The sequence below is a fragment of the Ambystoma mexicanum genome, chromosome 6p (genome assembly GCF_040938575.1).
Source record: "Ambystoma mexicanum isolate Mex_15411 chromosome 6p, UKY_AmexF1_1, whole genome shotgun sequence".
In the NCBI taxonomy this organism is placed as follows: Eukaryota; Metazoa; Chordata; class Amphibia; order Caudata; family Ambystomatidae; genus Ambystoma; species Ambystoma mexicanum.
Window position 1 is genome coordinate 1,204,496,668 of NC_090935.1, and position 15,527 is coordinate 1,204,512,194.

Genomic DNA, 15,527 nt, shown 5'->3' on the forward strand with positions numbered 1-15,527 from the left:
TTAGATCTTTCAAATATTGTTGTAGTATACAATTATGTTCCAAAGCACCTCCAATGTCGTTGGCTCCTTTATGTTTAGTTTCTTTTGTTAAGTTTATTATTTTTGCACTGTTCAACTTTAATCTATAAAGGTCTGACTATAGTATTTAAATTGTCACTCCATAGTTTAATTGAACAGTTATTGCTGATGTAATATCCCAAGTAAATTGTTTCATTAACACGAGGAATAGATGTACCAACAATCTCCCATGTATAGGATTTACATTTTGTTTCTTGTTAAATTTCATAATGCAAGTTTTTGTAGCATTAGGTCTCAAATTATTGTCTTTGGCGAATTGTTCAAAAACATGCAGCTTTATTTGTAGGCCCGCTAGCGTGGGGTCGAACAGAATCACGTCATCAGCAAAGGCCAACCAACTTTTGCATTGTGCCGAGTCTAATTGCAAATAGGTTTTTTGCCAACCATGATTTATCAAAGTCCCTCATATAGAGGTTGAATAAACAGGCTGCAAAGTTGCAACCTTGTTTAAGCCCCAATTGTGTAATTATGGGGTCGGTGGTACCCCCTTCGCATGTGACTCTGATTCTGTAAGATGTATCTGTGTGTAGCAGAATTATCCAGTAAATTAACACAGCAGGTACACCCATTTCTTCCAATTTAGCCCAAAGCAGATTCCTGATAACACTATTGAAAGCTGCCGAGATGTCTATAAATGCCATATATACAGGGCAAGCGTCCTTGTTTCTGGATTCAGCTAGTATGTGAGACATCACGGTAGCATTCAAGAATGTACTCATTTGTTGTCTGAAACCAGTTTGATATCTTGAGCAAAGGCTATGTTGTGTTATGTATTTTTCAAGATCACGCAATATGAAAATTGCAAAGACCTTAGCTTCAGTATCGATAGGTGATATGGGGCGATAGTTTGCAGGGTTCAGAGGATCACCCTTTTTAAAGAAAGGAATGATAATAGATGTTGCCAACGAACGGGGAATATTACCAGATGTTAGAATTAGGTCAGATTTTGCTTTTAATATATTTGCCCATAGTAACGGATCTGTTTTAAGGACACATGGAGGAATTGTGTCAGGACCGGCTGATCTTGAAAGTGTAAGTTTGCCAATTGACCATTCAATATCAGAGTGAGATCACTGAAGTATATCCGTTGTTTTTAAAAGGAGTAGTTGATAGGAGTACTTTTTGAAGCTTGCCGGAATTGCATATTTCGCTGTTACATATTGTCTCCATGTTTCGTTAGCTATAATATTCCATGTTATGGTGTCAGCCTGCTTCGTTTGTTTTATAACCTTCCAGATAGTTCTAGAGTCATGTTTGCAAATAGATTTTATAAGTGTACAATTGAGTGTATTCAAATTGAGCGATCTTGCAGCCTTAACACTAGTCTAATACTTTTGCAATATCTGTTTACGCAGATGATACGTTGGAATGCTGTGATTCATGATTTTTAGCACGCTTCAGAAGTTTACAATCAGGGTCAAATGGGTGAGTGAAATTCTTGATGGGTAAACGACAGATTGAGCTCATTTCTGTAAGGGCATTATGTACCAAAGCAGATATAATCGAGTCTTTCTTAAATATGCAGCAGGAATCATTGTGTAAGCGCTTATAATTCCTCTTCAATTCAACAGAAACCCAATTAGTATGTTGCTTACATAGAGCGAGGACCCAACGCAAGGATGTTTTATCACAATGTGTTTCCGGTAATTTTAATACTGGAACGTTATTTAAATGTAAATAATCAATATGAATACTTAGGGTCAAGGGTGCATGATTGCCCAAATTAAATTCCTGGATATCAACACTATCGGCCAGTTGAATAAGGCCACGCGAAAGAAAGAAATTGTCTATCATTGAACTATATGCGCCTCCATGAATGTTGCGATCCCTGCGTGTTGCAGTCCAAACAAAACATATCCCAATCATCGAGGTAGGAAATCCATCGCTTCCCATGCTTTATGGCTTTTGCATCGTAACGTGAGGACAATTCATGACAAGAAATTAAGCGGGTATTACATAATGAGTTGAAATCGCCACCTCCAATTATTTCAAACTCCGGTATTTGGACACAAATATTGTCAAAGCATTGATCTATTTCCTCAAACATAGCATCAATAGATATTTCCGATGGATTCCAGTACAGATTTACCAAAAGTACTGTTTTCTGATTTGATTCATGAAGTGAGAGAGCTACAACAAAGATGTTATCTGATTTCCAAAACATTTCTGTCTGACATTGTCTATTATTGTTGATTGCGATAGCCAGGCCACCGGAAGGCCTGCCTAAATTTTCTCTGATAGCATAAGAACAATAAGTAGTGAATCCTTCCAATAGTAGTTAATCTAAATGCATAGTCTCTTGAACGAACATAACATTGGGGAGCTTAGAGGGTAATGCATAGGATAACCACCTTTGCAGATTATTGAAACCACATGAATTCCATGTCAAAATTCTAAATGCATTTTGCATGGGTGGCTAAGGGGATAATTTGGCCATTTTAGTATTCCGCATTGTTCTAAGTAGGGGCTCAACCCATGTCATTTCCTTGTTTCTACTTAAAAGTGCCATTAGGTTAGATATATTGCTCATCGCTGCCCGTAGCACATCCATCGAGAGTGTGTCCTGACGGGTCTGTGCTTTCCAATAGAGAGTAGTGGAGGAAATCATGGGCTTTCGATTCGTCTCCAAAGGTGTGAAGCTCAAACCCCAAATCTTGAAATTCGTGTCGTATGACCAAATCAATTTCAAAATTGTAGCCCAAGGGAGGTAGCAAAGCATCCGATAGTTATTGTATCTCGCTAACGAGAATCTAGTCATATCCTTAGAAGTGAGGATACAGAGCTGGGGAATCTGCAACATTATGTCAAGGAAATAAGCTTGGTTTAATCTCTTTTTACCGAGTACATCCACGTTACCAACTAAACCGATGATATTGATATCAATAATGTTCAGTTCGGGGTGGGTAATATCAACATTGTTTTTTCTTTAGTGACTGTTTGTTTCACTAGGGACCTAGCTATTGAAGACATTGCAGGCATTGTGATTCGCCAGCGCCTCTGTTGAACTCATGTTGCTACAGGTAGAATTTCCTTGAACTAATGTTGTAGAGTTGTCATTACCATTGGGGTGTGAGTTTAGCAAAGCCACTGTGGTACCTATTATGAATGCTTCCTTTATTAGAGCGTCAGGGGTGATCAGCCCTTCATCTAGTGCCTTATGTAGAGAACTGCGTATAACGCCACGAGAAGAACTGATGCTTGGATTTTTATAAGCACTAGGTACAACCTGACTGGCATCAGTGACAGAATTGCCAGCGAACAGCGAGGGAGCTTTGCTAGGTTGTAAAATTGAAACAACATCTGTTTGTTTTAATGAACCGTCGGGTCTCTGATCACTTAAAAGCCCAGCTGATCGTATAAGATCCTCATTCATGACAAGGAGCGATCAATGTTTTCTGGAGCCATTTATTATAATGAATTTATGTTGTTCAGGGTTAGAATTATCTGAGAGATGTGAATTAGAGCCTTCACAAACAACAGCATAGGATCTACGTTTTTCAGTTTCTTTCCTAGGAGATTCTGTGTGTGCTAATTGTCCAGTAGTCTGAACTTCAAATGTCTCAACAGTCTTTGGGGCTGACTGATGTAACGAAGTGCATTTTCTCCCTTCACTAGGAAAGTATTTCTTTAGATTGCCCTCGGTACTTATGTTTGTATCCTTTAGATCGGAGGAGCAACATTTTATTGCTTTGTTTGCAAGACAAGGTTGTGTTATAGTGGTGCAAGTTGATTGCAGGCCAGGTTGAGATTTCATTTTTTGGACTCTATCCTGAGCCGGAAGTGTGCGCATGTAAGGAAGCAATAAAGCTTGGCTTTCAGCAGATAACTGCTGAACATCAATCGGCTCTTCATCGGTATTCTCATGTGTATATAACTTGTCCTTAACCAACTCCTTGTTTTTTTAGAGGAGTGGAATTATTTTTAGTTCATTTATTTTTCTTTTTCTGTTCAGTTATATTTTCTTTGAGAGCTAAAGTAGCAACATTCTTCTTTCTTTCTCAGACTTTTTTATTGCATGTAAGTAAATTTTATTTGTACGCCGTAACACAAAAGGAATCATTAACCACCCCTGGATCATGGTTTATTTGATTGTGTTCTATTTGCTCGATTACATTCACCAAGGCAGTAGGACTGCCAGGGTGTTGAATTTCGGTTGGAAAAAGTGGAGGGACTCATTTTTTTTCAGGTGAATTTGCAATGTTTTTAATTGCATCGATTGCTGTTCTAATAGTTTTCAACTCTTTATTGGTGTTTATCATATAATCAGATTGACTACTAAGTGCTGTTACATTCTGCGTGACCGCATCAGGCAGCATTAAGGGGGAAAATGCCTTGCAGTCAACCGTAGGATAATTTTGTGTGCTTTTTTCACATAAGGTCTTTGTGTTGGTACTTGTGGAAAGATCACGGTTGGCAATCTGACAGGTCTCTCTGGCGAGAATGGAACCCTCTAATCTGTCCATTTTGGAAGTAATCTGATTGAGGGTGCATTATATATCTCTTAGTTCCAAATGGGTAAGGTGATGCCCCTTATCGAGCAGATCTAAGATGCGTATTATGACAGGAAACGTGTATGGCTTGTCATCACCAGAAACATGTGGTGATTTAGGCCTTGAAGGTAATCGTTCCTGATTGGATTTTACTAGTTTGTTTATATGATCATGGGAAAACCGGAAATGATAATATTTATTTCCTTTGTTTGGATTGTTCGGGCTATTTTTCGGAGTAAAGTAAGAATTCATAGGAGGGTTTTTAATTAGGTCGTTTGTAGTCCTCAAATTGAGAACAGCTTGCGCATTAGCTCTAGCTCGTGCTACTAGAGGAGTAAGTAGGCCAATAGATAAACATAGTTGTTTATCTAATGCTGCCATGACTTCTGGACCTATAGAAGCTATGTCCTTGTGGTAGTCATTAGTACATGAATTGATTCTGTCCTCGCTCTGGTTGAAATGCTCCGATAACATGCCTTCATGTGCCGAAGAGCACCGGGCAGAGGATACAGGGATCGGGTCAAGGCAAGAGAAATTGTGAGTGCCTATAGAATGTATCAACGCGACATGTTCGACTGAACCATGAATGTTAGTAGTTTCATCCAAATTCGAGTTAATTGGCATTACATGATCGTCGTGTTCCTGATAAGGGTAATTGCTAATTACAGATTCATTGTTGAGTGTGGGTGAGTCCATCTTTAAGGTAGAATATGAAGAGTTACCAGCACAGACCAGGGAGTCAATATTACTAGAAGTAATGCCGGATAGTTGTACGCCCGTAAAAGGGCCGCTGCGAAATCCATTCGCAATAATTAGGTCGCCAATCAATGATCTTAAATTGTTGTTTGACAATATAGATTTTAAAATCTATCAGATCAGAAATTAAAGTGAGAAAATAGTTGAGAGATATTACTAAATAAGGATTGAAAAATCTGCAGGGCTAACCTGACACCTGCACAACAGTACTCTTATCCACACTTAGATGCGCGCGCAGGATGCGAGTAGGTGGAGGTTTTATAGTGCTTCCGGGTGTCGCAGGTGTCACAGCGCGTGTCAAAGGCACGCAATGAATCTGCGAGAAAAGAATCAAGGATAGCGTGAGTGTTGAAGCGACGTATGTTGGGGGAAGTTAACCTATGGGACGTTACTTGACTCAAGATGGAGGCAGAATGCCTGACCTATCCTAGCCTAACGTCACTGACGTGACTAATCAGAGGCAGCCCAGCCCACCAGAATGCCAGCCCACTCACACATGTAATACTGTAAAAATAATTACTTTGGAATTAGTAGTCCTTCTATTTTATCCAAACGGTGACGTTTCGCCTGAAAAGTTGAAAGCGCTCTTCTCCTTGCCCATACAGAGTCGAGGTAGAGAATCGCAGGAAATTTGAACAAATGTCTGTGCGTCCAGTCCACCAGCACAACAGTACACTTATCCACACTTGGAGGCGCCCGTGTGCTTTATGAACTACTTTGAATTTGGGGAAGGGGAGCTGAGTACAAACCAAGAGGTAGAAGAAGCTCTGAACTTTATTTTGAACACTATCCATTTTGATACTGACATCCCTACACATTGTATGCAGTTAGTTGTGAGGGCAAGTATAGGTTTGAACACAGACAGATATTTTACTTTGGACTTCCTGCCACAGACTATCCTTTGTTTTCTTATCCCACCTTAGAATAGGGCAAGTTAGTTATTACTTTTTGCTGTTTGCCGTTTTGAGTTAATAAAACTTTGTTGAATGAACTTAAACCCGTTGTCTGTGTCTGACTCATGATACCTTCACTGGTGACATTGCTAATACGTAGTCTACGGTTACACATAAACTTTATATTAAAATTAACTTGTTAAAACGAAAGTGTAAAGTGCTTGGAAAATGTTTTTTCCAGTATTAAGCCTTGTTACTGACTGTTAGTTCCTAATAACACTACTATGATACACATTTTAGGACTTTCATATGCCAAGTGATCATTCAGAATTCCTTGCTTTTTTGTTTAGATGAACAATGTCTCAGTTGGAGCAAGAAACTGAGAAATACAGTATAATATTTTGCAAACAATATACTATACACCCGATAAATTGAATCACGTTGTCCCAAGCCATTATGTTGGTATAATTGTAGTCATAGAGGGACCCTATCTCATTTCTTTTGTTAATATAAAAATACATAAGAACTATGGAACCATGGTCTTTTGCAAATGTAATCATTTTTATCATGCACATTTTCATGTACTCCAGAATTATCGCTGTTCGGTGGTGGTACACCGTTGTTGGATTTGGAAAACAATCTTAGATACCAATACAATTGAATTTTCTGAACAGAAATCTATTTTATTGCAGTATAAATGTATTGGCCCACTATCTGGAGCTAAATGGAAAAATTCTCCATCTAGTTTATGTATGGCAAAGACACACACATTTAACAAAAGATGCTTACTGTCACTATACTTGGGAGTTGTATGATAATTTTGTTTAATAGTGCATTTAATATGTTCATTTTTTTAAATGTTGCAGTTTATGATTGAATCAAGACTTGTTTAGAAGTCAAATGGTAAAACACGTTTTTGAGAGTTGGTTAAGTACTGCCAACAAAATTGATTGGCTTTCTTTCGTTCCTGTTATTTATTTTTTCATGAGAGAGAGGATCTTGTACAATGTTTTGAATTGTACTGATATATACTATGACACATTGAAATACGTGATCTTTTTACATCCATCATGCTTTTTATGAATTGTTTTATTGTTTCTGTATGTTTAGTTATTCTAATAAAGACATAAAAAAAGAGAATTTGTGGTAGGTAGATATGATTCAACTAGATGATAGACTTATATAGACTGTATGACATAGGGACACGGAGCACAAGGCAAAATAAATTCTAGGAGTTGTAGTATAATTATTGCTAGTGTTTTTCATTTGTATGTGTGCTTTTTGCTTACTGCTGATAAAATAAATGACAAGGGAATGCATGATAGGAAGGCTCTGTGTCATGTCGTAGAATCCATTATAATCTAAACTTGTAAAGTAATATAAAGAATGTTCATAAGCAGTAGAAAAGTATATTTACTGTTAAAGTTAGTTACAAAGCATCCTCTAAAATCAGCAGCCTTAAAATATAATCATCAGTAGCTTGTAACCAAAAACAATGCTTACTGTCGTGATTCTGATTTCGGGGGTGAATCCCAGGTAGGTGAACCAGTCTTAAATCATTTCAGATAAGGGCTCATCTGTGTATGTTGTACGGGGAAGCCTCCACTAAGGCTTGTTGAACTCATGTTAGAAAACGGCACAGACATCCGTTGATTGCAGCTTGTTTAAAATACCACTTCAAGCTTTGGGACCTCGGCAATTGAATTGTGCTCAATTAGTAGTTTGTTTTTACCGTTAACATTTCCCTGAATCACCCACTCCTATCTTTCAAAATTGCCCTTCTTTCAATGCTGACTGGCTGTCCTGCTTCTATTTGTTAGAATTGGAATAATAGAAGTAATTTACTCACAAATCTTTAAGCATGAATATATTAAGACTTATAAAAAAATGAATGATTGAACATTTTAGGCATGGCATTTTATGATCTCTGCTCCCCTAACAAGTTCATTTAACTTCTACTCCCAGAAGATTTGTAATGCTTTGAGCTCTGTTCATCCAAGCTCAAGCTAGTGAATCTAAGGATGTGCCAGTGTCGCAAGCAAAAAGCGTATGGACTTGGAAAAACGGTTTGCAACTGTTGATATAACATGTACTGATCACTTTCTGTGCATTCCCTGATGCCCTGAGCTTTGTGGAGCATCTTTTCCTGTTCCCAAAAGAATCTCAGACTTGCACTGTTTTCTCACCAGAGTGGCTCCTGACGTGATTTAAAATCAACAGTTTGGCCCATTGCATATTACCAGAAAATGACAGAATAATCTCTGTGATGTGATATGAGGGATAGTTGTAAGTGTAGCCGTGTGGCAATGATGTGGCAATGCTCCCTGATCATTGTCTTAATACGAAAACGATTCACAATAGCATGCAAAACTACATAATAACATTTGCTTGCAGGTCAGTAACTTGTCCATAATTCATTCAGACAATGTGACTGTAGACATTTCTATGTGTACTAGCTGTTCCCGGGATAACATACACCATTCAAGCATATCTTAAAGGTCAATATCAGTCAGTATTTCATACGGTCACTTGTGTTCCCCCTTCTTAAATATCGGAATTACCACTGATTGCTTCCAGGAAGGGGGCATAGGTCCTTGTCACTTATTAATGGTCATTGAAAAGGCTAAATGTATAGGAAACTGTCTTCCTTTGCATTTGAAAGGCATATTTGTATCAGATGGACTGAGGGGTGCGCGGAATAAGCCCAGTATCTAAGTTGAATCCATCGATTACACAGGCCTCTTTGATGTGTCTTTGTCGACGCATAATTGTCAACCCTGTTACATTGCAGAGTCCCTGTGATGGTATAAGATTGCGTAGTAGCATCAAGACAGCATCTACTTTCAGTTTTAGCTTGTGAGGAGGCATTCGTCTTACAGCGTTTCGCTCTTTAGAGACTGAAACGTTGAGCTGGTAATTAACTGTTCGTTGATACTGGAACCACTGTGTCCTGTGTCAAGAGAAGTGCAGGTGGAAAGAAGTAACTTGAAATAATTCAAAATGTTTGCGATAGTGGAAGGTGAATGTGACTGAGTAGGACCGTCCTCATTCTGTTTCTTAAAATGATAGCTGTTGTTGAAGTGGAAGGGCAGACAGAGGTTCACTTTGCCATTTGGACAGCATAGGGCAATTTAACTGCATCAGCTGAGTACGGAAACCTACCTAAGCTTTTTATATGTATATAAAGTTTAACTCAAAGTAGCCCAAAATGCATAGAAAGTGTCTTATGTTTTATCAGTGAAAATTGAAAACATGTTTATTGTTCATTTATTTTTTGGCATGAAGATGCACCTGCAAAAACTGGAATCCACTTATAACCCGCAGCAAATCTATTTTCGACATGATGATTTATGTGAAACACTTGGTGGCAACAGTTGTCCAGTACTCACCATTACAGCCATGCCAGAGTCCAATTACTATGAACAGATCTGTCAGTTCAGTAAGTACACTTTTCTTTTTAGTGCTTTTAAACAGAAACATTAGCCACATGACCACTTGCATTTTTCAAGGGTACTATAAGGGGATAAACACTACTTGGCGGAATTAGCACCCAAACACTTTAACATGATGCACCAGTATATAAACTACTGTTGTTGAACTATGTTGTATCATTATCTATAGATGCAGTGCCTTTGGATATTAAAATGAAGTTACAGTCTCCAAAGGTGCTAGATTGCAAGTTTTGTATTTAGATCAGTCCAGTGTTTGCATTTTTCTTAATAGGGAACAGTTAACTGTAATTTTTCTAAAGTTGTATGATTTATCTTAAATTGGGATCTTGTTTTATATGGGAGATTGCGCCTCCCACTCAACAATGCAGGAAATTATTTAACAGCACACTGTTGCTCGGCAGGCACTAGGTGGGTCCCTAATATCTATGGTTTTGCCTATGGAAAATGACCAAAAAACACCTGAGCAGAACTTACAGATGAGTGTCTGTCTCGATGCCTGCTCACCTCTGCATCCCTCCATCATCCACATTTTTAAGCAACTAAATTGTTTTGGTAAACTAGCTGTCTGCTATACTGTACTCTCCAAACAGATCTGTCATACCTCATATTTCAGTTATAATTGTGGTGTACAAAACACATAGCACTTTACAACACTTTACCACGTGTGCAGTAGCACCTCTTTTTTTAAACATAGAAGTTACAGACATACAGGCAGTTTAGTTTGTATGTACAATGTTTATTGTAACCTGTGATATTGTGTATGATTTGCTCTAGGAAATCGGCCATATGTATTTCTTTCTGCCCGCGTTCACCCTGGTGAGACCAATGCAAGCTGGGTCATGAAGGGGACCTTGGAGTTTCTTATGAGTAACAGCTCAAGCGCTCAACACCTGAGAGAGGCATATATTTTTAAAATCGTTCCCATGCTGAATCCAGATGGTGTCATTAATGGAAGGTAAGTCCAGGCTGATGTTTCAGGGTGTTTTCCTTCATTGCATTTATGTTCCAATTGATGCTTCTATGGGAGGTCCTTAAGGCTGTGACTTTTTCTATCTCCCTCAGGGACCTCCTAAGGGCCCCTTTTCTTCTGATTCCTCCCCTCTTGATGGTCAGTTCTCCAAGCTATCCTCACTCGGTTCTCTCGCACACCTTTCTCTTTCTTATCTCCTTGCTAACCCTCGCTATCTCCACACTCCTCCATCCTCAATCTTACTGATCTTCTCTCCCCTCTCTATCTCCCTCCCCTCCAGACTCTGCTCCTCACTCATTCTACACCTCACTCCCTGCATGTCCTGATCTGACTGCACTCCTTACTTCTCTCTCCCACTCCATATCCTGGTATCACCACGCCCATTACTTCTTTCTATCCTTCATTATTTTCCACCTACTCTCCAACCTCCTCCCTTTCATCACTGTTGCTATCGCCACCCTTTAACTACCATCCTAATTATCTCTCCCTCTGAAAGTATACACTTCTCGGCACTCTCCTACGCTCTCTAACCCTCTGCACACACTCTCTCGCTCCTGCCATACACTCCCTCGCATCCACACAATACTCCACACTACACTATCCCAATCGGTACCTCTCTTTCTCACATAACTTGAAATCTTTCAAACCACTGCGATAGTCTTTCCAGCTCTCTTCTCCACTGTCTGTTCTCCACTGCCTAGTCCCTTGGCCCTTCAACTCTGCTCACAACCTCACCCAAACACACTTCACTTAGGTCTTGCCTTGCTGGATTTGTATGGCCCAGCTCTATTGCTCCTCTCTGCTCCCATTGGCTTCCCCATTCACCTGTCCTGTGGGCCCAATTGCTGGCTAGATTTTCCCCTGGAGTTTGGGACTGGGTAAGAGAAGTTTCAAAAGGTCTGTTGACCCTGCCCCCTTTTTGTTCTCAATTGGGATCAACGCTTTCTCTGGTACAAACAGTTCTTTCTGCTTACATCTTCTTTCACTAGTGAGGTTTCCTTTCCCTGCTCGTGTTCAGTCTGTCTGTTGATGCAGGTTTGTTTTTCATCTCATGCATTGGATTGTCTGCACTGTTTGACTTGTGATAGCTAGTTTGTTTCTTTGTCTCACCCCGTATTTTCTCGGTTGTGGTCTCAGCATTTCTGGAAGATGTGGTTCTGAAATCCAAACACAAGAAACCTGGCCAGAGCAGAGGCTGATGGGCATTGTGGATGGGGTACAACATTCATTCATCGATTGCTCTTTTTCAATGTTTTTTTTTGCTTGTTTCTTTCTGAAAAACCCAATCTAAAAGTATATGGGGGATGTGTGGGTAAAGGTATATAAGGGGTGGGATATAAGGAATAGAGTCATATTACTTGGGGAGGGAGGATCGGGGGGAGCCCACCAAAAGGAAAAAAAAGAAATGTTTGATGGGTTTTTTCGGCGAAAGAAAAATTGTGCAAAAAGCCCATTGAAAAAAACAGTCAATGAATGAACATAGAACCGTGGATGGGACAGTGTACCCAATTTGGGACTGGGTAAGAGAAGTTTCAAAAAGTCTGCTTTTTCTTGCCCCCTTTTTGGTCTCCGGCGGGATCAACGCTTTCTCTGGTTTCGTCTCCTTTCACCAGTAAGGTTTCCTAGCTCTGCTCGTGTTGAGTCCATCTGTTGGTGCAGGTTTGGGTTTTGTCATCTCATGCGTTGGATTTACTGCACTGTTCGGCTTGTGATAACCAGTTTGTTTCTGCGTGTCGGCCTGTATTTTCTCGGTTGCTGTCTGTGCGTTTCTAAAACATGTGGTTCTCAAATTCAGAACAGAGGCTGTTCGGCATTATGGATGGGACATTGTACCAGTGTTTTCACGCACGTTCACGCATTCTGGGGAATACGAGACTCCCTGTTCCCTTTCAACTCCCCCACACCACCTCTGGGTTCGGTCAGGGTAGGTCTTTGTCTTTATGCTGTGGCTCCTTGTAGGACCAATAGAGTCTCCTGGTATTGCTGACTCATTTACAGTTGAAATTCCGTCTGGGCTCTTAATAAATCTTCCATGACTGAATGTGCTGGTTCTGTCCCTCTGGGTTCTAAATTCTTCCCCTTGTCCAAGTTTGAACCTCAAGTCTTCTCCTTGCTCATCTTGTAGAAAGGGGTCTATCCACTGCTGAAATGCTGGGGTGTTGGTGTTGCCACTTAGCCCACTCCCACTGGCCTCAGCCTTTATCAGTTGTTTTGACCATTCCCAGGCTTCCTGGTTGCTTACAACCAATTTGGTTTTCGGTTTCTATGCCAGCTTTGTAGATTTCTTCAGGTAGTCTGCTTTGTTAGGCGGGGCCTTCAGGTCCAGACGATTCCTTGGAGTCGTCTGACCCTTCCGCCTGGATGTCCAATCTGAGCAATTCTAGCCTCACTCCCAACTCCTAATCTGGCCTTCTTATTCTTCCCCCTCTCGATCTTTTCTCCAATCTCTCGCCACTCTGTCTGTTCTCTCTCTCTCCCCTTTTGCGTTGTTCTGTATCTCTATCCCTCTGTGCCCGGAACTCACCGCATAAAATATCTTAAGGGGAGGCCTAAAAAATGATTACGGTCAAGATAGGCAACCATTAAAGTCATGAACACGAGAGATCTCTGTTAGGCAGAAACCTGTGCAGTTCCCTCTGGGACCACTGCAAAAGATTTAATACTACAGGTGTTTGGCAGTAAACCCTCTTGGTAGCAGTCTGTACCACCCAGATTCACTTGGTAGCTGTGGCTGAGCAGTCAGACATCCCTCAAGAAGAGTTAGGCAGTATACAGAGTATTCACAATAGGTCAAAAGAACACAGTAGAACAAACAAACACTGACCAGAGCTTGGTGTAAAAGAGATATAATTATTTATTTAAAACCACATCTAATAAAACACACAGGCACTAATATTAAGCAGTTCAAAAACACAGTCACTAAAAGATATACACTCCCTTAAAAGAATATTAGACAAGTCTTAAGTAAAGCCCCTGAGCGCTTAACGTAGATGGCACTCTAATAATTTGGTTTAAAAGGGAGAGAAAGGCAAAGCATAAATTGAAACAGATCCCAACGCTTTCAAAAGAACACAGCAAGAGAGGAAGGCAGAGTCAAACCGTGAAGTTAGAGTTCAGAAAGCCGGATCCACTTTAAGAGGATCAGAACGAAATGTGTCCAAGGTCACACGGTTGAAAAGTGCACAAAAGTCTCGAAAAGGTTCAGAAAGAGTTGGACCAAAAGAAAGGGACCAGTTAGATGCTCAAGGCGGCCAGCCCAGTCCAGAAGGTTAAGGGATTATTATTACCTTGTAGCAATCTTTAGAAAGGGTGAGAATACTCCAGCGGGGGCAGTTGTTCCTGGCAGCGGATGCAAGTCGGTGCTTCGTCCGGGGGAAGAGAGGATCTCGTCGGGGAGGAAGACAGGAGTCCGTTGCACTGCCAGGGAAGAAACCAGCCGCGGAGTTCTCAGGTCAAAAAGGAGCGGCCCTTTTATTCGCGGTCCACTGGTAAGTGGCTATCTGGTTGTCGGGGTGCTTGGCACAGGCAATTCGACCACAAGACGTCCTGGGATGCAAGGAAAAGAAGGTAAACTGGTTGTGCCCACTAGTCAGGGGAAGAAGACTCTCCAGCCGGGAGATCTTCTCTGTCGTCGGGAAGTGGTGAGTCGGTTCCGCAGGGCTCCACCGGTGGTGTCGTCGTAGCAGGTCGGCTCAGCTTCTCCCTCGTCGGATTCTCAGGTCCTGTGGCGACTTCTGAAGTTCCAGTCCCAAAAGCCCTGCTTTTATGCAGCACACCCCCATTCACTCAGCCTAGCTGTCAATCAAACATGCTAAGTGGTGAGCCGGCCACTTGGGCCAATCACACAAGAGTGCGACTTGAGTTACCAAGGTAACTCAGTCCAGGGTGCCTAAACCCCCTCCCATACCCCCTGTGGTACCCAGACAGAGTGGCACCACTTTTGGAGGCTTCTGTGGAGAAGCCTGCCAAAAGTAGAACAAAGGGCTCGACTTGGGTTGGAGTCAAAGAAGAGAACACAAACGCTATTTTAGAATCGAGTCTTGGCAAAAAATACCAACCGGCGAATCAATATTAAATAAATAAACCGGTGGTATGTTCGAGGCTATGAGAATTAAATAATTAAAGTTGGTAGCCTCGAACAATGGGAAAATCCCATAGAGATATATTCGCGGTTGAATATAAAAAGTAGTATCCACTGCCACCAGCCAAAACTCGATCAGGGGGGACGGAGACGTGCCCCCTCGACTAACAGACCCCGGGGCAATCGAATTGTCCTGACCAGTACGTCCACAATATGATGGTTTGTACTGGTTTCTGTTCATAATTTGGGACTAGTAAAGCCAATGGTGACTTTACATGCCCTGGGAGACAGTAGTCAGTCCCAGGGTATGGAGTCTATGGTGGGGTGTCACTATGACACCTCTGTGTCACTGCACAGAGGGTGCTCTGTAGCACACATAGTAAAAACACATGAAACCCTATGGAGTAAAGGACCCCATAGCCCATAAAACACATTAACGGTCAAAGGAACACTACAAATCATGTCCAAGAGTGGGAGAAAGAGTCTCCCTCTTGGGAGGAGAAAAAAACAAACTCCAGAAATCCAGCAAAGCTGCTGGGGGGACTCACTAGGTTAGGAAATTCAGCCTAAATAGAGAATTCTCCCTAACAATCTCTAAGCATTAGTGTGTGTTATTTCAAATAGGCATGGTGGTCGAAATTATACCATGTCCTAGTAATGTATACATATATTTTTCCCATCGATAAAAAGGTGTATTGTGAAAAAATAAGCACTCTCAGTCCTGAAGAGATGAATTGTGATTATTACAGGTGCATGCATAACAACATGAATATCAATTTATACACATAGCAATTAAACAAAATAATT

The 15,527-nt window shown here is 40.8% G+C and overlaps 1 protein-coding gene across 4 annotated transcripts in view; it reads left to right on the forward strand.

Moving 5' to 3' along the window:
• The window catches only part of AGTPBP1 (ATP/GTP binding carboxypeptidase 1), a 2,604,148-nt gene that overhangs the window by 1,980,399 nt on the left and 608,222 nt on the right, over window positions 1-15,527 (forward strand). For all 4 annotated transcript variants that reach the window (XM_069625853.1, XM_069625856.1, XM_069625854.1 and 1 more), the window contains 2 exons: window positions 9,503-9,656; window positions 10,444-10,624. In XM_069625853.1, the coding sequence (XP_069481954.1) occupies window positions 9,503-9,656; window positions 10,444-10,624 (335 nt within the window). The remainder of the gene's footprint in view (window positions 1-9,502; window positions 9,657-10,443; window positions 10,625-15,527) is intronic.